Source organism: Myotis myotis, unplaced genomic scaffold (assembly GCF_014108235.1).
Source record: "Myotis myotis isolate mMyoMyo1 unplaced genomic scaffold, mMyoMyo1.p scaffold_m19_p_16, whole genome shotgun sequence".
NCBI lineage: Eukaryota > Metazoa > Chordata > Mammalia > Chiroptera > Vespertilionidae > Myotis > Myotis myotis.
Genome location: NW_023416320.1, coordinates 4,186,450 through 4,212,211, shown reverse-complemented (window position 1 = coordinate 4,212,211; position 25,762 = coordinate 4,186,450). Strand labels below are relative to the sequence as shown.

Below are 25,762 nucleotides of genomic sequence, written 5' to 3'. Positions count from 1 at the left end.
TTTTTAAAAATAAGACATATTCTATCTTCAACTTTTCTTTTCTTTAAGATTCATTGTCACTTTAAGACTAAGTCAGTGGCCTAAATCATCAATTAGAGTTAAACTGCAGGAAGACAGACACATACACATGTATATTTATCCAGCACAATAGGGGAGAAATATTCTGATGTGTCAACTATTCGGGTTAACGTTCTACAGAAAAGGTTTCATTTTCCCAAGATTCTCTCGTGAGGCCACAGTGCCTATCGGGGTCAAGGCATCAAGTGTGAGATCTGGATCCTTACAGGAGGCCAAGGAGCACTTAGCGAGAGACAGGGGAGGGAAAGGACAGACACAGCTCCAGCTCCAGCTCCTCCTCCTCCTCCTCCTCCTCCTCCTTCTCCTCCAGAAAAGGCTGGGGAAAGCATGGGAGAGCTTTTTCTGGGGCACCTTCCAACTTCCCTGTGCTCCTGCCTCTGGGGACTCCGGAGAAATGAGACCCGATTGAATGAGCTCACAGAGCAGACCTTTCTCAGTGTGGCACAGTGTGAGGCTGGTGGGCACAACCTGGGGGTGCCCAGACAGTACCGCCTGGTGACCAGGTCCCCACCCCCAACTCCGTGTCTCCTCCCAGGGTCAGCAGCTGCAGTGCCCAGGCCTTAGGGATGCTTCGGAAACCCCAGATTCCCTGAACCTCAAAATCTTTTTCTCGGTAGCGGGTTATAAGGATGAGGGGCACTGGGAGAGGTTAATTAATTTGTAAATCCGGGATCGAAATGCATGGTCATCTGCACACACGTGAGATGGAACGTGTGTGTCCGACACAGACAGTGTCATCACTCTTTCAACCAACGAAAAGGCAAAGGCTGCTAAAAGTCACCCGAGACAGAGACAAAACAGTGGGAGAAGGTGGAAGGAATTCAGGTCAACCTGCTTCTCTCCCACTCTACAAACCTACCCGCTATCAGCGGGGCGGGAGGTACCAATTCCAGGAGTCTCACCATGGCATTTCTTTACTTGTGACTCCATACTTAGGACTCAAAAGCTGTTTGGCTGTAATTAATAAAAAAAATCACTTATGAAATGGCTTACCAGATTTTTCAGCAGGGTGGACAGTTCCTTTGTAAGAGTAGAAAATTTGACGAAAGCGGTGCCAAGATCTGGGTTGTCTCGACTTAAAAAATTACTCCCGAACTTATCCAGAACTTGGGCATAGTTTTCTTCATTTTGTACATGGTCTGAAAAAGAAGACAGAGGAGCCTGAGCTATTGTTTGCCACAGAACCGAGCTGTTGTGAACACTGATTGATCCCTGGGAACTCCCAGCAGCAGGGAGAAACGCCGTCTATTTTTACTGCACACATCCAGGAGGTGGTTAGCGGGCACTGAGTGTTCTCATAATGGAAGGCGGTCTCCCTTTCGCCATCACAGCGTTTAGTTCACTTCTATCCCCATCAATCCATGGACTCCCTACAGGTTGAGGGGTCAAGTAATCATCATACTTTCAAGCAATTAAGAAACCACGATGATCAGGAAATGAGAAAATTCTGCTTAGAAAAATCAACCTTGGAATGCCAAAGCCAAGCCCTCGTGTTCTAACATGAATCTCCCTGCAACTAATGCTACTCTCCTTTCATGTTTTCCGAGCGCTGGCCCTGAGGTGCAGCCCTGGTAAGGGACGTGCTAGGGGCTGCACACCCGGCGCCCGCGGGAAGGAGTCCTGCAGCGTGGGAGGGGCTGGCACGGCCCAGGGCCGTGCGCGGAGGTGATGGCGGCACGTGCCCGTGGGTGCACTCTGGACGCCATGCTCACTCTCCACGTCTCTCCTCCTGCCGCGAGGACAGGGGGCATGGATTTGTACAGAGGCCCACAGGAGATGCGTAATGTCTACTGAATGAATAAGTGAACAAATATGTACCTAACTACTAAGACCCTGTCTTTAAAGGCTTATAAATTCAACACCTTTCTCGTTATAAAGCCTTTCCCTGAGTGGGCCGTGAGCCTTCCTTGCCCGCGATCCCGTGAGCCTCCTCGGTGGTGTTTCCCGCCGTGTCGTATCATGTTTGTGTGAGTGGAGCTCTTTCCAGCCCCGGACCACGAGAGGCAGGATGGCCTCCGGCTCACCTCTGCGTCCCCACCCAAGAGCCAGCGCCGCGGGTTTTCCGTGGGAGGCCCAGGAAGCGCCCGGTGGCTTGGATTTGCTGATTTCCTTTTCAGGAATTTAAGACACATTCCCTTCTTAAGCCTCCTAGGTTGTTCGATAATCCAGATGAAATTTTAAAGTATTTCACTCTCATCCAGCCGGTGTGGCTCAGTGCCTGAGCATCCACTCATGAACCAAGAGGTCCCCAGTTCGATACCCAGTTCGATACCCGGTCAGGACACATGCCCGGGTTGCTGGCTCAATCCCCAGTAGGGGATGCAGGAGGCAGCTGATCAATGTCTCTCCCTTATCGATGTTTCTATGTCTTTGTCCTCTCCCTCCTTCCTCTCTAAAATCAATAAAAAATTTTCTAAAAATATTTCAATCACAGCGTGAGGGCAACGGGCACTGGAGAAGTGGAACGCGGTCTGCACCGGGGAGGCAGGCTCAGCACAGCAGGACAAGTGTCAGGCCGTCCGGGGAATGGAACGCGGCCCGCAGCCTCCCCGATCAGCAGCACATTAGACATTCACGGCGCCTGCAGTGGAGGTCAGCATTTCGGGCTAAGACAGTAACAGAGAAGACGCAGCCCTGCTTGCTGCTGGCATTCACTCTGAGAAGAGGCTCAGAAACACACCAAGGAAAGGCCACATGGGCTGGGCAGACGGGCGCCCGTGTTGGGTCTCTCTCTGGAGCTGCCGCTACCCTGACACCTTCTGCTGGAGGCCAAAGCGTTTCCGCTCGCTGAGACTCCCACTGACACCCGACAGGGAAGACCCGGCCACCTGCCTGCCAGCTGCTTCCACCAGAAGGGTCTCCGTGGTAAATAAAGTATTAGGTTTTTGGTGTGTTTGCTTGAAACGATAAAATATTTCAAAGGAAAACCGAAGACCCATGTGCCTATCAACCAGTTAAGAGCCCTTTCTGACCCAATGCCTTTCACAGCGTCACAGAGAACCTTCCCAGAACTCTGCATGGGGAGAATCACGCTTCCTGGGCAGATGGAACATAAATGTGGTCTGAGAGCAGCAGAAGGGGAGACTGGGTATGTAAGCACAGGCGAGGGCAGGGAGCCTGTATGTTTTGCTAATTCCACAACTGAATAACCATACAGTCAATATCTACATCTGTATCTATGAACATGCGTGTGTGTACACATTAATCACATATGTATGCACACATATCTATATAAAACTTCCTAGTGCAAACATATTTTAAAATACAAGAGCTAATTCGGTGAACTAGATCTTGAAATAATCCTAGTAATCCTACTGAGGGTAGAAATGTTGGGAATTAAGTGTAAGCTGCTTAGAACAGGGCCTGGCACGTATATCAGACATCATTACCTCTACACCTATGCTGACAGAGAAATGTATCTAACATCAACCAGCATAGCCACTTATGCCTCATATTTTAAGGATTTTTCTTACAGGCTGCATCATAAATCTAAGAACGACAAGTCACTGGGAAGATGACACAGACACACACAGCCCTCTGTACAAAGTTAAGGTTTACCAAGCAGGTCTCCGACAGGCTCAGTGAGGGCAAGGACCCAGGATGCTGGTGGAGAAAACAGGGAGCCCAGGGCGGAAGGTGGGGAGGATTACAGAGCAGTAAGCAATTTGAATGGAATGTAAATTCATGGGTTTAGCAAAGAAGAGGAAAATACAGGGCTTGGGTGGGGCTGCAGGGTGGGAAGTGCTGTCACAGACATGGGTGTGACTGGGTGGGAGGCAGGAAGTGGCCCGAGCAGTTCAGGGCATTCCAGAGAGCAGGACAGAGCTGTTTTAAGATGCCCACTACATCCAACTGCCAGGGGCCTTGTGGGAGGTTGGTCAAGTGGGGGCTGGGGAGAAAGGAGGTGGGGATGGAGAAATCTGAGCCACCAATTATGGAGATCTGTGCTTTTCAAGTATTTGTCCGCAAGTTCTGGCATTCCTGGGATTGTTGCAGAAGGTAAGATAATTCTAAGAGCTAGGGGACTCCTTTCAGATCTGAAAAAAGGACAAAATAATACGGTCTTACCAACCAAACCAGAAAGGGCCACTCCGTCAGGATTTCAACTGCTCTGGGGAGATGAGCCCCCTGCACTAGTCACGTGACATGTTCCGTCAGGTGGAAGGGCTCACACACACACACACACACACACACACACACACGTCCCAGCATTAACCCTGCAGCAGTAACTACACGGGGACTTCCTTTTCCAGTAATAGGGCGACAGCAGCTAGTCTGTGATTCTGTGACTGTAATTATGACACGTTGGTCAGCAGTGCCCGTGCAGTGGCACCCGTCACTGTGAATAGCCCCAAACACCTTTCAGGCAGTTTTATAGACAAAAAAGAGAAACTCAATGGTGAGGCCAGATTAGACTTTAGCTTCATTTGATTCCAAGCCCCATCTTTTTGCCACTGCTTCTTTCAAGGTCAAATGCAAGTGTAACCTCCTGGGCACACCTGCTATTCATTCTCTCCTGGGCCTTTTGCAGTGCGCGGTCCCCAGCGTCAGCGGATCTGTTGTATACCCAGGTGCCAGCGTTGGGCTGCGCACACAGTTAGTGCTCGGTAAAATGCTCACCGTACGTAGTGAAGTCTCTTTGAACAAGTCTTTTTCTTTCCTTCAAAACATACTCAGCGCTGGCCCTGTGCCAGGCACATAAAATACAATGAGCTATAACTGCAATAGGAAAGCCATGTAATATGAGCCATGAATTATAGCGCCAGGCTAGAGAGGGAAGTGGTACATTCTTTTATACTATTCTACACATACTGTGTAGTACTAATCCCACTTTTAACATTCTAATTAAATTTGTTAATAAAATTACAAAAATAATTCTGACATTATCCTAAGACGTAGAAAGACAAGAATTATTTCCCTTCCTCTTCTCTAATCTCATCTCCTTGAAATAAGCAAAGCTGATCATCTTGAGTGAAATCTCAGAACTTTCTGAATGCTTAAAAAATATACACACAGACACAGACACAAATATAAGGGTTTTCTCCCCTTTTCTCACTTAAAAAACAAACATACTGATGGGATATTATTACAAGACTCTATAGCTTGCTTTTTTCCTAGTGAACAAAGATGAAGAAACTCAGTACAATGAAATGCAATGAATCATTTTCACCACGATTATATTCCATAACAAACTCTACCACAATTTATATAACCATGCACCTCCTGAGAGAGGACTTAGTTTTTGCAAACGAAAAACAAGGCTGCAATAAATGTCCTTATACACAAGCTCCTATATGCGGCCACTTTATCTCTGAAAAGATATATTCACAAAAGCACGAATTGGTGAGGGGTAGGGTGTGCGCTTCAAATTTTTATTAATATTGCTATGTTTCTTTCCAAAGAGGCTGGCTGTGGCCATCACATCCCCAAAGGCAACACATATAGGAAAGGTTCTCTTCTCTATAATCTCACCAGCACAAAGATGCCATTTTTTAATGTCACCGGATGTAAAAACTTGACTATCGTTGGCCTGGGCAATCTTTACTGAAAAGACTTGAGTTTCCTGCCTTACAGCCCTGAACCTTCTAATGTTTAGTACTTACACACACATGTACGTCTTCAATCCAATGTGATGTATTTCTTTATATAGCACGAGGAAGGGTTCTGACATTATTTAAAGAATGTTCCTGCCCTGGTCAGTGTGCTCCGTGGTTAGAGTGTCGGCCTGTGCACATACCTGGGTTGCAGGTCAAAACTAGCTCAGCCTCTGCAAGAATCTGCCCCAACTCCTAGGGTGTTTGTTATCTGAAGCTCAGCATTGCAGACTTTAATTTCTGCAGAAACTGACAAAATCCACTAACAGAGCCCCGAGAACCGATGCCAGCGGAGCTCCCAGGGCCGCGCCTGCATTTACAGGCACTTGCAGATGCTCTGCTACGGCCAGGCCATCCCCTCTTCCGGCTCCATCACTCGGGCTTCCTAACTGCCAGGTGAAATCCACATCACACTTCGGTTTGCTGGTGGCCCCCAACAAAAGCTAGAAAGGAAACCACCAGTTCCTAGCCGATGCCGGCCTCCCACCGTATGACCACCCATCACTCAGTGGAGCCACGCTTGCTTTTCAGTGGTGCAGTTTAAAAACACCTCCCCACATTTTATTTTTAATCACAAGCTTTCACCAAGCACCTATGCTGGGAGACAAAGGTTATTTAACTCGTTAGGTTTGTGGCCTAGGGTACCTGCCTTAGTCCTGTCAGCTTCAGCTCCTTGGTCTATAAACCACGTGTAAAGTAAGTGAAGAACCCATTAAAGACGGGTTCCTTGCCTAGAGCAGGGGCTGGCCTGGGCAGACACCTCTGCACGTCTCTCCAGACAGTTTCGGCTCAGGCACACCTGTCAGCAAATCATCTTAAAGCACACCTTTCCAATCAAAGCTGACTTACTAACCACTTATTATATATTAATACTGTACAGATTACACACATAGATCATGTACTAACATACTAGTTGTATCAATTAATGGTTCCAAAATCCCCTAAAATTGACTGAAAACTTCTGTGCCATGCCACCTAAGCATGCCGTCTGTAATTCAGAATTCATACAATGGAAAACAATGGAAAGAAACATGGCTAATTAGTGTTTTCTTCTTTTAGCTCATCTGAAATGTTTATTAAGACAGCAAGTGTGTTAATAAACATTTTACCTTCACAATGAGAACAATAAAAAAGCAAACAAACAGAAAATGCCGTTTTCCCAGGGTGTCCCAGAGCGGAAGCCCCTGCAGCTCCCCAGCAAGAACAAGAGCAGGTGTGCGCAGTGACCAGGAGCACGGAGATCTGAGAACGGCCTCCTGCTGTCCGTGAATGCAGGTGACAGACTGGCCGCGCCAAGCCATCCCCGTCAGCCCCGAATCTTTCTGTCTCACAGCATCGATTATCCACGAGAAGCGCCTCAGCATCAATAGCCACGGGCTTGATTTCCATACCCAAACAGGGCGTCAGAAAATCGGTAAGTAGTTACCATTCTGGCTGAAGACTCAGCTGGCGAGTCCCTCCAGTCCTAGAAGCAGACTTTAACTTTAACATGCGTGGCCACATCCCAAGCACAAATCAATTCAACACAGAATGGTCACAGAGCACGGCTGCCTTCAGATGGCGTCTGTGTGGAGACCTGTGATGGGCCTGCTTCCTACGTGATGCTCCACGTGGTGAGGAGAGCATGTGTGAAAGAGGTCAGGTTGGTTGCCAAACCGGTTTGGCTCAGTGGATAGAGCATCGGCCTGTGGACTGAAGGGTCCCAGGTTCGATTCCAGTCAAGGGCATGTATCTTGATTGCGGGTACATCCCCACTGGGGAGCGTGCAGGAGGCAACTGATCAATCTCTCTCATCGATGTTTCTAACTCTATATCCCTCTCCCTTCTTCTTTGTAAAAAATCAATAAAATATATTAAAAACAGGCAATATTTAAAAAAAAAAGAAAAAAAAAAGAAAGAGGTCAGGTTGAAGCAAACCTGGGGAGAACACCACACAGAGATAAAGCCCGAGGCCAGCGCCCCTCCGCTTTCAGCTATACTTTAGGCGCAGCATTTTTATACAGGAAGAAACAAGCCTAGTTTGGTGAGACATAAACCATCAAAAGTGAGGTCCAAATGCAATTTGCAATAAGAGGCAGCAAGCTGTAGGTAGGCCTTAGAATCCTGACGGTAATTGTTAAGGAGAGTCTGTTCAAGGAGAGTGGTCCTTAAAGAAACTATAGCAAAAAGGATTGTTGGGAACGACTGAAAACCACAATGGTGTCTTTAACTGATGAGCTTTAACTTAGTACAACTGAAAGAACAAGAGAGCAAAAGCAATGTAAGAGCAGTGGGGCCCCCATTCCAGTCAATGGGCATGTGAGTGGGGGGTGGGGGATGGCCGTTAGGGGTGGGGGGGGGGCGGGACTGGTGGCAAACTGTTCTTTCCTCACGTGCTCACGGTGGTGGTGTGTGTGTGTGTGGGGGGGGGGGGGGGGGGCGGGGAGCATCTTCCTGGACTAAGGATTACTGACTTAAAGGTGTGTGTGTGTGTGTGAAATACCAGGGCTCCTAAAGGAGTGTCGGTATTTCATAAGTACCAAAGGAGTGATATTTGAAGTGTACTCAATCGGCAAGCCAAGGACTTTCAAGGGTTGTTTTGACTCCATGGGCCACTTTCTATACATGCAGACTTTAAAAACCTCACTTCCAAGTGTGGCTGGAAGGTAAATACATTTATTTACTTTACGATGAACTGTAAATTGAAGAGTGCAGAAATCACTGCTGTTCTTTTAGTTCTGTTACCTACTCAGCTCCCCAGCACTTCGTATATAGTTTTGACCAAATATATAAAATGCCAGTGGCCTATATTCAGGTATTTGAGATCCCCCATCCCGAGCCGAGGACATACCTTTCTTAAGTCACTTTCAGACACTGTCATATACTATCACCTCCCTGTGAGCCAAGAGTGCCCTGTCAATCCCCGATGGCTACATGCTCAGTGAGGGCTTCATCAGCGAGTCACTCACATGTAACTTTTATAATTAAAGGTCTGTAGTGGATAATCTGACAAGAGTAACTCGTATCAGACTAATGCTCCTGTCAATAACAATTAAAAATGATGGACAAAATACTTAAAACCACCACTTGGAGCCACGCTCAAGGGGAAGCAAATTAGGCTCCATCTTTTGAAAGAAAAAGAGTCAATGACTGCAACTTATTTTAAAATCTCTATCGTGTTCAAGAACCTCGTAGCTTTTAAAAGCGTGTGCTACCAGGGAGGAGAGTGGGGGAGTGGGGAGGGGGCGAGGGGCACACACCAAGGCACAGTTTCTCAATCAGCGTCGCCAGCTGGTGGTCCGTGAGGCCCGAAAGGTTGGCGACCACTGTTCTAAATGACAAGCTACTTCTCAGATGAATGACGTTAAGACTTCAAAACTTAGAAAAACGGAACGGCTTGGAGAATTTTCCCTTGATCCACAGAGTCCACAGAACTCGTGTTTTGTTTTTAAAATGTCCTCATACACAGCAGGGACAGCAAGAGGAAGAGACCCACTCCCAGAGCCATTTTCCAACTAAAGCACTTCCAGGGAGATACTGGTTTTCCTGCTGTTATAATACTGATAAGGCCTATGTGTAACAATAAAAACATATTTTAAGAGTAAGACCCTCCACCCTTCTCCACCATCTTTTGAATCATCCAAGGGGGTGGGGGAGACAAGAGGTTGTAATCTCAGAGCAGAAACACAGACATGCTTCCTACATCTTTCAAGAGCATCAGATGGTTTCGTGTCACTTAAGCACTGTGAGAAAACAAGAACATTATGAAAACACACTGGGAAACAGATACCAGGGTGCAGCCTCTTGTGGCTTCTTTGGACGAGGCCAAAGCCCTTGGCCGGGAACCGCGCGGATTCCACGGAGCCTGTCTCATGGAAAGATCTGCCGGGCCGCTGTTTTACTCATCCAGCTATTTTGTAAGAATTAAATGTCCTAGTGCTGCCCACACAAGCTGACCAAACCCCGGGTGTGTTACAGTCGTTGGTGACAGCAGAAACCGCCAGGTTCCAGCAGTCCGTGAGATCTGAGTCTGTCCCCACATTTCCACACCTCCCAAAGTCGTCCCATGGATTACACTGCTGGGAGGTTACACTGGATCAATGCAGTGCAGGGATAATCACGATCCGTGAATATTTAAGCCGTTCACGGAGAGCTCCTCAGGAAGCCATCCAGCCAACAAGTAGCAATTCGTTCCCCACGTGGTGAGCCCCGCCCGGTGTCAGGTAGAAGGTGGGCACCGAGCACCTGCAAACAGCAAAGGTGGAGCCAGCGAGGCCCTGGTTGCATCACCTGCTCGGTGTGGCACCTGCATACGTTAGTCTGGCTCTTTAAGCTTCAACCTCGACATCGATAAAATGGAGCTGATGGAGACCTACCTCACAGGCTTGTCTGGCTTAGCTCAGCAGAGCATCAACCCCCAGCCAGTGCCATGTCCTCCGAGAGGTCCTCCTGAGGACCCTCTTCAAGCTCCATCAGCTCCCTGTCACACCCCTGTGCCCTGGGAGCTTTCCTTCGCGCACTTCCCAGGCCCTCACCGTGACACCTTCTGTGGAGGACCTGACTCACACCTCTCCCTCCCTCAAGGCTGTACAATCATGGAGACAGCGATCCGGTCTGATTGTCCACCACACCCTCACCCAGAACAGTAGCCGTGCTCAATAAACATCCGCTGAACAAACTAATAAGCTACATTGACAAACACACAAAGTACAAAGATGAAGGACACGGGACAGTCCTCACCAGGGAGCTGACAGACCAGCTGCACATTCCAGTCACCAGGGAGGAGTTTCATTTTCATCCCCATACTGGGGGCCCCGCTGCGGAACAGCTCTAGGCGCGTGGGCCTGAGGGACCCCGGCTTCTGTGTGTTCAGAGCTCTCCAGGCGATGCTAAAGGACAGCCAGAGCTGAGACTCCCTGGTCTCATGCAGGAGAGACTGGGCCACAGTTACAGTACAATGGGATGCATGTTCTGCAGCAGCAAGACCTGCGTGTGGGGGTGGAGATGCCTGTGTCTGCACGCCCCAGTGCCGCAGGGCTGGGCACAGGTGACTGCTGAGCACAGAAGGTGGCCACTGAGACCGAGGACCTGCATTTTAAATTATGATTGTAATGGATTTAATTTTAAAAAGCCATATGTGGCTAGAAGCTAATTTACTAGCTAGTACAGACCTAGGATGAAGGACACAGAGGTAATCCAGGTAAGGGCGGAGGGGGTGGTGGTCAAAGCTCACTTCACTGTGGCCCCAACCACAAGGAGAAAGGCAACCGGACTGCACACGCCCTGCACTCTCCACCCGCACAGCCAGGGACGAGCTCCGCTCCTGCAGCCAGGGCAGCGGTGGCCAAGGAAACGCTTTAAAGCAAGAGCACAGCCCTGAGCAAAAGAGCCTGCGTGAGCCGCTGACTGATGTGGCAACGGGAGGAAGTGTGTCTTCAGCAAGGACACTTGGGAAAAAGGAGTCGCGTGGAGCTCCAAGCACTCAACATGGCAGCACCGCCCAGCTGCACATCAGGGCTCCCTTCCTCCCGGCTCACAAGCTGAGCGCCCGGAGCACAAACGGGAACATTACGGAGAAGTGACACTTATTCCTGAGGCAGATAATGGCTCATTAAGCTCTTTAGAACATGAGAGTGGCCCACGCCATTTGTGGAACGTCTGAATTAATCAGAGGGGACCATGCTACTGCTTCCGCTGCCAGTCCCCCATCACCAGGTGCTAATAAGCACCTACTATGCAGCAGGCAGTTCGTCAGAGGCCTTAAACACCACCTCATTTTGCCCGGATAATATTCTGCAAGTCAGTTATTATTTTCTCACTTTGTGGTGAGGCAGTTTAAGATTTAGAGAAGTTAATAATTTACTTGACTTTAACAAGTGGTGACAAAGCAAGGATTCAAACTCAGGTCTACACTGCCTTAGGTTCTTTTCTTTTTTTTATAAAGGCTGTACAGCATTCTGTTTATAATATACTTGTGTATTTAGCACCCCCCCCCCGTTTATTTTCTGTCTTTCCAAATGCTTCGATGAACCAACTTGTACATAAATTTTAAATATACTCTTAGTAGTGCATAACAGACATACATACATATGAAAAGGTATATAAATCCTAAGTGCAGCATTTGATAAATGATCAAAAAGTAGACATAACCATGTAATCACCCCCAAATCAAGAAACAGAACCATGCCAGCACCTCAGAGGCCCCTGTGCTGCCTCCTCCCGGACAGCGGGTACCTCTGAGGCCTGCCACCCCGTGGGAGTCACACAGTGCAGCGAAGACAGGAGGTATAAACTGGGTGTGTAATTCGGGCCAAGCCTTAAAACAACACTTGGTCACTACGTAAGGAGACAACTGTCATTTACTACCTTAATTAGAAGTTAGTGTTTTATTGGACATAAGAAATTAGAGGTACCAAGGAACCAGGTGTGAAAAGTGTGAACAGGAAGATTATAGAGCGTCACAGGCCCCAGGGCTCTCAGGGCCAGAGACGAGGCTTCCCGTTCAGGAGGCGGGGTTCCCAGCCCGAAGGAGAGCAGGGCCGGAAAGCAGCCAGGGCCGAGTTCTGCCTCGTTCCATGTTCCTTCCAGCACTATAATCTCATGATGATCATGAATATGGTATAAATAAAATATAAAATGTATATGAAATATAAGTGTATGGCACATATTGCACTCCCATGAGGTGGCCGGCATTTGCAGATATGAGCTCATTAAGTCCCTTCAACAACCTTGTAATAATGCCGCGATCCCCGTGTTATGGGGAGAAAATGGATGTTCAAAAAGTGCAGTGACCGCATGGGGCAGGGAGAGGATGCCAAGCTCCCTATGCCCCCCTTCAAGCCGGTGCCCTTCCCACCAGACCCTGCTGCCCTCCCTTCAGGTTCTGTTATGTTACAGAGAAGAGATTTCGTAGGAAACCTGCCCTCTGGGTCTGCAAGCTGGCACTGCAATAATGACAAGAGATGTGAGGGAAGAGACCTGGAAACTCATTTTCTGTTCCTAGCCTCTCCTTCCCTGGGGCTCTGGGACCTACCATTCACTTCCCTGGTTCCCCGCAGCTTATCTTAATTTGGTTTCCTTCTTAGCCACTGACAACACGCTTTTATCTTCAAGGTGACAGAGTCACTGGCCCAGAGTGAAAACATTTGGCTACAAAGGTTACCTGGCATGCCCTCGGCCACAGGCAGGAGTAGCCAGAGGTGCGTCCAGGGCTCCATCTAATGTCCCCCCTCACCCCCTGCCCCTCTCTGACTTTCACTGATTTTCTCCCATCCAAGCACTAATCAGGCCTGACCCTGCTTAGCTTCCAAGATCAGGCGAGATCGGATGCATCCAGGGTAGCATGGCCGTGGACTTTCACTGATTGTCAAATGTGGAAGGCAACCTCCAGAGAGGAAGAGCCTCGTGTGTGTAACTGAGGCCACTGGTTTACAGACTGACACAGAGATTTTAAATATCTCCTATGTCACTTGTGGCAAAATTACCTATGATTTCACTAAGTATTTAACAAATGTTTTATTACAGTTGACAGTCACCATCACACTACTTTCAGGCACACAGGAGGGTGGTCAGACGTTTATACAACTTCTGAAGTGATCCACCATCTACTAAGTTTTAAATGTTTATATCACCCACTGCAACGCATGTTTTACTTTTTACTTTGGAAACAGTAGCAGGGTTGGGCTGAGAAAAAAAAGAGAGAAACTGCACTTCTTTAACCTACTGCTTTTTCCATTTGGAGCAAGTCTTCCATAACCTCAGTATCTTACCAACAACAGAGAAAACTGCAGACACTGCCTATAATTCATGTTATCTGCTCTGACGAGTACTTACCTTGACCAGAATTATAGATTGCTTTCACAGACTTCTTCACCTTCTGCAAAGCTGTTCTATCTTGGTCTAGCGCCTGAAAGAGAAAACACAGGGGAAAAAGATGTTGAAAACGTGGTGAGTTCAAAAATAAAACCTCATTCGTAACTACATTTGTTTTGCCGAGTACCATAGCAACAGCAAGCTGACGTATTTATTAACAATGAAGCATTTTAAATGCACGGTCCTTCCACAAAGCTCAGTGTCGAGGGCGGTGGATAATGCGGCGGCTGGTCGGTTATCACTCCAAGCCCAGCTCAGGAGAGAAAACACACGGCACCTAAGAAACCGTAACACCCGCCCGCCTCCTCCCGAGAATTTCCAGCATTTCCAGCCCGGATGGGAGAAAAGCAAGCTTAACAAATGAATGACTTAGACCCAACAAAACACATCTTATCACCTGATGGTCACTTCAGCCAGAAAGAAAATACTCAGAGTTTGTTAACAGGAGTGCCCCGAGAGCTTTTCACCGCACTTTAAACTTGAGGATCTCTTAGTGCTAAAACAAGCTTAAGGTATAATACCTGTTTGTTTGTTTTAAAATTCTGTTTACTAAAAAAGCACAGCACGGGGAATGCCTTTGAGTGGTTTCTCACAGGATGAATCCAGACATCAGTCCACCGCACTGTGAGATGAGGAGGCAGAGGCTGAGGAAGTCTAACTGGCCGTGTGGCGGAGCTGGGATGACCCTGAACCTGATCTAGCCACGACCTGGTCCTGCGTGCCCACAGCATCTGCAACACACAGGCACTAAGGGAGTCTCGTCTGAAGGGGGGACTACCACCAGCTTAAAGAGACGAGTCCAGGTTAGAAAATGACAAGACATGTAGGTTGCAGGAGTGTGTGAGGGAAAGAGAGAAATGCAACTACGCGCAGGTTTAAGCGATGGCAAGGTCATTTACAAAGCAATCCTCGCCCGCCCGGTGTGGCTCATTGGTTGAGCATCGACCTACGAACCAGGAGGTCACAGTTCAATTCATGGTCAGAGCATATGCTTGGGTTGTGGGCTCGATCCTCAGTGTGGGGCGTGCAGGAGGCAGCCGATCAATGATGTTTCTATCTCTCTCTTCCTTTCCCTTCCTCTCTGAAATAAATAAAATCAATTAAAAAAAATAATCCTAATGGTCACCATTTATTTTTTATAGATGTGTTATTGCCATTTTTTTTTTTTTTTTAAATGAAAGCCCGGGCCTTAGAGAAGTGAAACAGCCTGCCACGGGTCACACCAAGTCAGAGAACCAGTCCCCGCCCTGCCACTTCAACCAGGGTTCCAGAAGCCTCGCCCATATTTCCCCTGGCGCTTACCCCCTCAGCTCCTTTTGAGAGAGGAAACAAGGTCTGCTCAGGAAGAGAATAACCATCCGTTCAGCTCCTGGGTCTAAGGGGAGCTCATGAGTGGGCATCGATGCCCATGCACACTTAGCCAAGGGCTGTGGAAGATTTCAGCCGTGACCTTCTAGGAGACCAGCTATCCGCTACCCTTCTATTTCCCCTGGGAAAAGCCCCAGAATTTATGCTGAATTTTTACCAACTCATCTATAAACTCATAGGGTATCAAGTTCGCTCTTTCTTTCTTTCTTTCTTTCTTTCTTTCTTTCTTTCTTTCTTTCTTTCTTTTATTTTTTAACAGAGAGTGGAAGAGAGAGAGGGAAAGACAGAGAGAAACATCGATGTCAGAGAAACACATGACTTGGTTGGTTCCTGCATGCACCCCGACCAGGGCCTGGACTAGGGAGAAGCCTGCAACCAAGGTACCTTCCCTTGACCGGAATCGAACCAGGGACCCTTTGGTCATCAGGCCAACGCTCTATCCACTGAGCCAAACAGGCTAGGGCCGCACTGACTTTTAAAAGTTATTAAAAGCATCCGAGTTTGACAGCTCCATCACAGTTAAGTGCGGGTGACAAGTCCCTTTTCACACTCCGGTATTTGGTCCCTGGCAGAAGCAGCCAAGGAAAAGGCACTTGTAAGGGCTGAGATTTAAGAGCGCCCAGGGACACTGTCGCTCAATCACTCAGGACAACGCCTTCCAGAAACAACATGCCTAAATGTGCAACCAAGCGGCATTCCTTCCTGCAGGGCCAGCAAATGTCACCTTAAATAGCAGCTGAGAAAAGTGGTGGGTAACAGGGGCTGTAACATTAGCAGATCTCTCAGCCCATCCCAGGTGTGTCACCCCTGCCTGCATTTCTGAGCAAAAATCTGAAGATGAAGAACTCAAAAGGGTGAGAGAGAGGAAGAGGAAGAGGAAGAGGAAGAATAAATTAACAATCTCCAGGAGCATATGCTCAGCTCTAATAACAGAATAACACTATCCCTATTTAAAACCTTGCCATACAGCAATGTCACCTTCTCTCCTGACTAAAGAGCAGGGGAGTTAACCTAGGAGGGCTCTTCCAACTTTGACATGGAGACTTCTGACCTTTTTTTAAAAAAACTTGATTTTAGAGAGAGAGGACGAGAGAGATCTCGATCGGCTGTCTCCCTTACACACCCCGACCAGGGCTTGAAGCTGCAACCTGGATGTATGGGACAATGTCTCAACCAACTGAGTCACCCGGCCAGGGCAGACTTCTAGCTTTTATTTCATGCAGAGACCTCACAAGTTTGGTCATCTGAACACACAAAGACGACACAGGCTGTTGGGAGAGAGGGTACCAGAAAAACCACCTGGACAGAAGCATGATGTGAGAGCTGGCAACTAGAAGGATGCAGGAAAAGGATAAAAAAGGGAGAGGAGAGAGGGGAGAGGAGAGGGGGAGAGGGAGAGAGAAGGGGGGAGAGGGAGAGGGAGAGAGAGAGAGGCAGACACCAGGATGAAAAATTCCTTCAGATCCGAGACTACGACATTGTTAGAGACCCACTGGAGCCCCACCGCTTGCTCCCACCCAGGGCATTTGCACTCGCTGACTGCTCTGCCCGGAGCTCTCCCCTCAGCCATTCTGATGCCAGGCTCTGTCTTCTCACGCAGCCTCAGATGCACAGCCCCTCCTCCAAGAGGCCTTCTGGTCGCCCTGGAGCATCTGTACATTGCTCAACAGCATGGACAACATTTATACATCAGTCAGTTTTGTGCCTTAGGACTGGTATTCAACAACTGCTTAAGAACACTTATTGAGACATAATCGTATACTAAAGAGGCAGTGGCGATCCTATTGTTGCTCTTCATTAAGATGTTCAATGTTGGAATTACCAAGTCTATGGCACCTCCTTTTCAATATACTCAAGTGGAAAAGCTGCTCTTATTCTGGGTAGGTGTGATTTTTTAAAATAAGCATGAACGCTAGGAGCTAGAGCTTATGCGTATACGTAGAGAAAGGAAACAATGGGTGACGATAAAATAACATGGCAGGGTTTCTCAGATACACGCCGAGGTGGACAGGCATCTCACCTACCCTCCAGGGTGCTGAGCATTCAATGTGTCAATGGACCTGGAGGAGGCTGACAGGAAGCCTTGCGCAGAGCAGGTGCTCAAAACCTGCTGGCTAGAGTTACCCTCCCTCTGAAGGGGCTCCTGAGAGAGGAACCCTAAAACCCATGCAGCAGTCACAGCAAACATCTCCGGAACAAGTACTCCTGCCAGCAAAGGGATTTCTTCAATGAGAAAAATTTTCACTCACTTAGGAAAAAAGGGAGCGTTTCTATTTTATTACTTTACTAGAGGCCCGGTGCACAAAATTCGAGCGGGGGGGGGGGGGGGGGCGGGGAACCTTAGCCCGGTCTGCACCCTCTTGAAATCCGGGACCGCTGGCTCCTACCTAACCGCTCGCCTACCTGCCTGCCTGATCACCCCTAACTGCTCGCCTGCCTTCCTGATTGCTCCTAACCATTCTGCCTGCCTGCCTGCTCACCTCTAACTGCTCGCCTGCCTGCCTGATCACCCCTAACTGCCTCTGTCTCGGCCCCCGCTGCCACAGCTTCGTCCGGAAGGTCGTCCGGCTGTCTGGTCTAATTAAGCATATTACGCTTTTATTATTATAGATAGTTGCACTCAGAGAGGTAAGCTCGAAATTTTGAAACTTAAAAAGCTGCATTTGTCCCCAAGTCACCACAAAGCAAATGCTCACCTCTGTGTGATTCTCTTAAAGGGGAAAGGAGGGGCAGAGAACTTTGGCCTCATTTTGGTTCAGACACTGGCTGCTTCGGCCTTTGACTTGTTGGGCAGTCATGCTACCTGGTGATTGGAGCGGTTAGGTGCCTAATTCACATTCTCTAAGCGGGAGACAGAGACATGTTCCCACGCAGCCTCACAGCCAAATAAATAAATAATTTATCTATCGTAAGGCCCCACACACAACAATATGTAAGTCTATAACTATAATGTAAATCAGAAATTAGCCCAGAGAATAATCCAATGTGATAAGGAAGAGCATTGTGAATAAAGGTGCCAGAAGAGAGAATGAGAGGGAAATATGACCACTACCTCAACAAAGAGGAGAGGAGGGCTTGGGCTAACCATGCAAGTACTTGCTCTGAGGATCAGCAAACTTGGTTTTTGTATCATTCGCTTGCTTACTCATATTAGCAGCTGTGCCTGGCATATACAGAACACGGCCCTGCCAGGCACGGGCCTAAGTGTGCACACCAAACACTGCATCTGCCTCTGCTTCCCCAGCTGCATGGCCCCCTCCACCTGCTGCAGCAAAACAACAAGAAAACCTTCACTGGAATACTAAGTGGGAGGCCTGCATGGCTCTTGATAAGATCGATGAAAGGAGAAGTTATTCATAAAATATTAATCCTTGCTCGCCCGGGGCTCTGTCCACACTTGCCGTATCTTTTAGGTCTCCGTACCTCTGTCTCTTCCCCATTCAATAAACTAGAAGCTCTCAAAGGATAATACTATGTGTGCTTCTTTCTTTGCATAGAAGATGCTCAGTAAGAATTTGCTGAATTGAATGAAAGGAACACACACACACATGAGGAAGAAAGGGTGAATGGACTCATTGTTACTAGAATAAAATCCAGGTCCTCACTGCTGCCTGCCAGGCCCCCTGGGGTCCAGCCCGCTGCCCTCTGCCCTCTGTTCCCACACTCTCTACCACTCAAGTCTAATCCACACCCACAGTTTTTCTGAGCCCATCCAGTGTGTCCCCGCCTCCGAGCTTTTGCAATTGCTGACCTTTCTGCTGAAATCCTTTTCTCAAAACTCCCCCCACATCTAAAGGGGCCCGGCCTGCTGCTTCTCGCTCCCTCTTTTTATTTTTTCAGTGTTCCATTCAATGCTGGAAGCAGAGCCCCTGTGAATCTGCGAAGCTGACGTGTGCATGGGGTGCTGGGAAGCGACCGTGGGACAGCTGTGCAACCCAGCATCACCGGAGGTTCAGTCTCAAAGGGGCAGCAGGGACGAGCTGTAGACAGGCAGCAGCAGCTCACAGGAAAGGAAGTAAAGATGCTATCACTTGTGAATTTCAAGATGAATGTGAACCGAATGAGGCTGCTACACAAGGGGAAATGATCAACCTAAAAATTTTTTTTGATTTGCATAATGAAACCAAAAAATGGAAAGTTAACGTGTCATCCACAAATACGGGTTTTAAGCCGTTTGAGCTATTTTAGACTCTACAAAGGGTCCTTAAGACTCAGGGTCTCCTGTGTCCACACAGGTTCAATCAGAAACATCTCGGTCATCTACGCTACCTATGGCTGCATGGTTGCACGGGGTGGAATTTAACCTACAGACAGCGAAGGTCTGTAGATGCTGACCTACTAAGGTATGGGCCCCATAGAGAACTTACTTCACAGCAAAGATTCCATGTAGCACCTTCAGAAACACATTTGGAACATTCTGAGGACAGATTCCATCTAGGCATGAAAATACCACCCACCTATCAAGCTCCCCAGACCAGAGAAAAGGTGCCACAGAAAACGGTAACTCACAATGGCCCCTTTCCCTGCTTTCGCAGGCACTGCCGGGGGGTGCGTGCACATCTGGAGGGCAGGAACCACGCTAGGCCCGGAGCAGGGGCTCTGCAATGTCAGTCAAATGAACCTGGCCCACAGCAGGTCACTCAAGTGTTTAGATCCTGCCGAGGGCTGAGGGGTGGAGAGGAGCACCCACAGATTGGGCTGGTCCGTTCACAAATATCTCTGCACCCACATGCCAAGGCCCCCACTAGCTGTGGAGATACCTGGTGAAGATAAGACACTTTCCTTCTTCAAAGTGGGAGACAGAAACCAAGCAAGGACACACCGACATCCCGAGAAGAGAGATGCTTGGTGTTCAGAAGCACCAAGGAGACCAGATGCCTGGAGCACATGGCCACGCGGGAGATAAAGAGATGGACAGGGGCCAGGTCATGCTGGGAGGAGAGGCGTGGACAGGAGTTTGCTTTATTCTGAAGGCAATGGTTAGTGAAGACAGAGTCTCTGGGGTTTTGGAAGAACGAGGCGACTAGTCCTGACCTACCTTCTTAATAGTGACTCTGCTGATGCACTGGGAATGGGAGGTAAAGGAACAAGGCTGGGAAGGGAAGAGCCCACAGGCTGGGTATTTCACAAGCAGGACTTCCCTTAAGAACTTCTGTGTGGCTCAATACACTTCCTCTGCCTGGGCCACACCCCCATCTTCAGGCTTCCTCCAAAAATATGTCTGTCCCCTCCACACCCATGCAGTACTCAGTGGACGGACCAGGAAGCTTGGCCGGACCCAAGGTCACGTTCCTCTTGCTTAACCCTCTGTACCCAACAAGCCACTAAACCGGCCAATTCTCCCTCCCAGCACGGTTCAGGCCATCGCAACAGCGCCTGCCTTCAGGACCTGATGCTGCCCAGCCAAAGCCTGGCTCCACCCCGGCTGCTCCCATGTTCGCCCCACACACCCCTGTCAGAGTAGCCTTTCCCTCCACTTAAAACCCACCCAGAGATGATAAAGCCCGTCCCCACCGCACCCCAACCGCTTCACAGACTCCCTTCTGCAGATGCCCACCGTGTCCTCTGACCTTTCTCTTTAGATCCAAATTCACGGTGCCCCATGCCCCGAGCCACCTTCTGGCCTCTGTGGCTCTATTTGTGCTGATTCCAGTAGCTGGAATTCTCTTTTCTCAATAACACTCCTGCCTTTGGCATTGTCTTCACTATCTCCTTACCCATCTTACGTAAAGACCCAGGCTCAACCTGCAAGACTGGGCTTTATCACGTCTCCCGCAAAACCCCCCCTTCCCGCTGCGAACGCCTCTCTTCATGCCCAACGACTGCTTCCTCCATTCCTACCTCCAACAAATGGTAGCAAATCGCCTTCTAAGATGCTACCTGTGTACTCAGTTCCCTTCCCCCTTGTGGAGCCAGCCTTCTGACTCCTCCCCAGGACTTCACTGATCGGGGTCACCGGGAACCCCAATCCGACTCCGCTCCTCAAACCTGGCAGGTTCCCAGCTCCCTGATCTGTAAATTTGGAAAATGGGACCAATCTGCAGTCCCTCCTGGCTCTGATTTTCTGAAAATCAAACATTTTTTGTCTTACAGATATTATGTGCGCTGCTTCAGCTAAGCCTGTTAGCAGGTTAGATTTTGTTTCAGATGGAAGACATTTTAATTTCCTGAAAGTGACACAGCTGGCATCAACAGCGAGAGCCCCCAGGGAAGGGTAGTACATGTACGATTGCTATGCAAAAAGGATCAACCGCAGCTCGGCCTCACATTCTAATCACAGCCACGCCTGCATCCCTTTGTCACATCCTGTCCTCCAAGACACACTTCCAAAAGTTCACCTTGAGTGTTGTATCGAAACACTCCATCAAGCATATAAACAGGCACTAATAATGCTTTTTTGCAGGTGAAGAAACTGAGCCAGAGCAAGTGCGCAGGGCCAGAAAATGAGTAAAAGACCACAGCCAGCTTCTCAGCCCGAGAAGTCTAACTCCAAAGTCCTTGTTCTTTCTGCCACACCTGATGGCCTCTCCATTTATAAAACACACTTCACGCATTATCACGCCCAAGCACGCCAGGCGCTGAGCTCTGTAAGGTGGCCCCTCTCCCGGTTTGCGGAGCACAGAAGTTGGAAGGGAATACGAGTCGTGATCCGTTGGTGACGTCTGTGTCTCGGCTGAGGCTAGGCCTCCTGTGTGTTCTCCAAAGGAAACCTCAGAGCTGCTGCCTGTGGGTCTGGTCAGCATTAAGTGCTGCCTTTTATTAAGAAAGACAGACTTCATTCCACAGAGGAGACCAGGAAACCCCAGCGGCACATCTGCATGGGGACTTCTAAGAACGAAGAATCGCTTCCCGTGAAAAACATGATCGTTGAAAAGACTAATTTACTATTAAAAACACAATGAGATGAACTACAGTGGCATTTCCGATCCTGTGAGCTGTAGAAACGGTTTCAGAGAGAGGCTGGGAAGTCTCCTGGAGAAAAGGGAGGCGGAGACAAATGTGTGCAGCACAGCATATGCGAACCACAGCTCTCCTTCGGGTGCCCACCGCACAGCGAATAGGAAAGACTGCGAGAGTTCGAAGAAATGGGTATCAATTTATAACCCAACAAGCCACAACTAAAATAACTCAAATGATTAATTAAAATCAGAATACTTTTTTTTTTTTGCACACCTGCAGAACAATGCTGGGACATCAATACAGCAAACTCTGTATTTAAAAAAGAAATCGAACAAAGTTAAACCTAAAAAACTATACTAGGTATATCACTTAACGAGACCTAAGGATTTTCTAATGTCAACAACAGATACTATCAGGAAAAAGATAAATTACTTCAATCAATATTTAACAAAACCAAGCTAGAAGAACTAAGAGGAAAACACAACTGCAACAAAAACAAAAGAAAAAGTTGGCATCTGTAATTAGTTTGTGGAATTCTTACTTTGCTGGTATAGAGATCTAGAAGAATAAGGACAAAAGACATCAACACGAGAAACTGAAAATAGCAAACATCCGCAAATAATTTCAATCACACGGATGATTTTTAAATTCCAACTAAAATAATATTGAAGTGTCTTTTTATCCTCCCACGGCTGTGAAAAACAGGAAAAGTCATAAAAACAAGGAATGGAGATACTTCAAAGAAATATCACAATCCATAGAAAGGACAAACTGTATCCCAGTCACAAAACTGCTCTTCCATTTCTCCCAGTAATCCCTTTCGCTCCTGTCAAAACTACCACCCTCCCTCCCTCAATAAGAAACAAAAAGGAGATACTACAAAACACGTCAGCAGGTTTTACAGTATAAATAGTTAGAAATAACCTAGACCCAATTATTTGGCAAAATAAAATAGGAAACAAATGGGGGGGGGGGGAGGGCTTAGAATATGATCCCTAAAAATTATATATGCAATTAGAAAGGTAAGAATTGCTGTATACAAGGGATCTATTATGTGATATGTGCAAATGCTATGAAACACCTTTAAAACCTAAAAGCACATCCTATATAATAAAAGCCTAATATGCAAATCAACCAAACGGCAGCACAAACTGTTGCTATGATGTGCACTGACCACCAGGGGGCAGACGCTCAACGCAGGAGCTGCCTCCAGCCTGCAGGCCTCAGGTCAGCCAAGGCGGGTGCCAGCAGGGGGACCCCCCAACCCCTCCCCACCCACCGGTCGCCTTGCAGATCAGCCCTGATCACCAGCCAGGCCTAGGGATCCTACTGGTGCACCGGGCCTCTAGTATATTATAAAGATATGAACTATGCAGCAATGTAAAGTTTAGAGAGATACACAGAGATGTTTAAAAGCAGTTGTTAGCTGGGACTGTTATAATTAGAAAATTGTTTTCTTTTAAAATAATTCCCTTATACAGTATCATAAGGTTGGCTTAGTGTTAAAATTTTTAAAGGATATCTTGTAACACAGTCAATGTCTGCTTTTTCCTCAGCAATTGCAAGAGACCCAACAAGATGTTAACTTTCATAGAAAATGAGGAAGAAATAGTACATACTCTCAGTAATTTCCTTGTTGCCTTGCAAACTGTACATTTAAAAAATTAGTAGAATATTGTGTTTCAAGAGCTCCTGTCTGGGCCAAATAGAAAACAGTAATCACAGCAATTACCTTGGGAACCTCTAATTTCTGCTGTAGTTCTAAAGTTCGGCGTGGCACACCCACCCACAAGTACCACGGCCTTTTCATCATGAAGCAATTTCAGCTCCCTGCTTAGGAAAATAATAATTATAGGTAGAACGAGGTATTTAAAGACCAAAAAAAGTTATGAATACACCATTTCCATATTATATCATAATGAGAGTTCCTTAAAAGAATTAAAACCTAGACCAGAAAGGAGTTTCCTGAGTCACATCTTTTCAGGATCTTTAGAATTTATCCCACCTCCTAATAGAACAGCTTTTGCTGGCAAACAGGAACCAATGAGCTAGTTAGTCTTTTAGCAACAGATGAGGAATCACTGAGCTAGTCTTTTAGCTCCTTACCAGCTCCGAGGCTCTATAATGTCCCACTAAACCTGTACGTCTTGACCCAATGATTTAAAATATGGTACTGAGGGCTTACCGTCACTTAAGCTTAATCACACAATTTTATCTAAAATCGAGAATCACGTGACTGCCGACCAGGTGCTGGGATTTAAACATGGTGGCTAAGAGCACAGAATTTGGGGCTCGGCTACTAACTAAGCACATGGCCGGGCCCAGATACTGAGCCCATGTGCCTCAGTTTCCTCCTCAGTAACCCATCTCACAGCTGCGTGGATTAAGTGAGCTAATCACGTAAACGAAGAGCTTAGATGGTGCGTGGAACAGAGGCAACCCTCGACGCGCCTCAGCTAGAATGCGCAGGGCAGGCACTTTGATCTATTTTTTCCTAAGGTTCCCAGGAGGCACGGAGTTAGCAGGAACCACTTTCCATGACTGCTGGTGTTACCCTGGGAGGAAAAGGAAAGGGATGTGTAGCTCTAGAACCATCCCCTCTTCAGATCGGCGATCTCCCTAGAATGTACACAACAGCCCACGGTGGTGTGGGAAGAAAAACATTAAAACTTCTCTTTGTATTTTCTGTTTTGTAATTATACAATATTAGTACCGAAGAATGTGTGTGTGTACGTGTGTGTGTACATGCAACGCATGCTCAGAAAGGTTTTATAAATGAGATGCACAAAACCACTGCTGTGCATGGACACTAGGTATTACTTCTCTTAGCTACGAACCGCGCTGTGGGAAACGCACACTGAGACGGCGGAATGCAGCCCAGGAGCTGTCTGCCGTCTGTACAGAGACGACCCCACTGTCCAGTGCTCAGCAGGACACTGACAGTCACCACGGGTGTTTCTTCATAGCAGCAACCACTCTATAGCCACCAACACAGCCATCGGTGCTTTGGGGCAGTATCCAGTGGCATTAATGTCACTCCCAAATAAGACAGCATTCCGATTTCCTTCTCACTGTTACTGTCTGCATCGGACGTGCCCAGCTGCCCAAATGCCATCACCACCTTTCCTTTCTGAGGAAACGAAGCTCAGGGAGACCAGGTGACTTTTTCTAAGCCCATCCGGGTAATAAGCACTGTCTCAAACCTCACGCCTCCCAAGTCAAAACCAATGATTTAAAAACATAATTCTGTTCACAGGTGTCCCATAACCTTAATGCGACTTCACTGCTGAAAGCAATAAAAGTAGACATTTCTCCCCAAGCTGATGTCTCCTGTCACAAGGCACTCAGAATGCCTGCTTTACTGGCAAAAAGGAAAACTTCAGAACATTTTGGTTTTGGTTAACATAATACGAAGCAAATGAAAAGTAAGAATTGTAAACTTTACCCATAATTCCATGACTCTAAAACAATTTTATCTTGATTTCATGTACATGATTCCTATGTAACTAAGGGAGGTTTCACATGTGGTCTGTATTCTGCTTTTTTCACTTAACACTATTCCGTTGCCTAGCATTCTAGTACCCTGGGATGTCATGTCTCCTATTCATTCCTGTTACTGCGAGTTAACCTAATGACCAGTTTTTTCACTTTCAAAATAAAAGTATTTATTGTTTGTAAGACCACCTCTCCGGCAAGTTTGTCAAAGAATCAAGTTTCTTTGAAATAAGGGCAGTTTTAAGTTGCGGATGTGTCTAAACTTGATTATAAAGGACTAGCAGGCACTAATGATACCTTCTAGTGTATTAATAAATCACATGCCCCAAGTCATAACACTGACAAACGGTCTTAGGTTTTTGACTTCTAAAAAGCTATCACATGCCAGAAATGTCACAAAGATCTAAGGAATCCTCTTGCAAATTACAGTTGAGTACAATTCAGGATAGTGGTTAACGCAAAGTGTAGGCACCTTA

General features: G+C 47.4%; 1 protein-coding gene across 8 annotated transcripts in view; it reads right to left on the bottom strand.

The window, feature by feature from the left end:
* Nucleotides 1-25,762, bottom strand: part of ASAP1 (ArfGAP with SH3 domain, ankyrin repeat and PH domain 1) — a 218,077-nt gene that overhangs the window by 61,583 nt on the left and 130,732 nt on the right. For all 8 annotated transcript variants that reach the window (XM_036337636.1, XM_036337640.1, XM_036337639.1 and 5 more), the window contains 2 exons: nt 13,485-13,557; nt 1,072-1,217 (listed from right to left, as the gene is read on the bottom strand). In XM_036337636.1, coding sequence (XP_036193529.1) covers nt 1,072-1,217; nt 13,485-13,557 — 219 coding nt within the window. The remainder of the gene's footprint in view (nt 1-1,071; nt 1,218-13,484; nt 13,558-25,762) is intronic.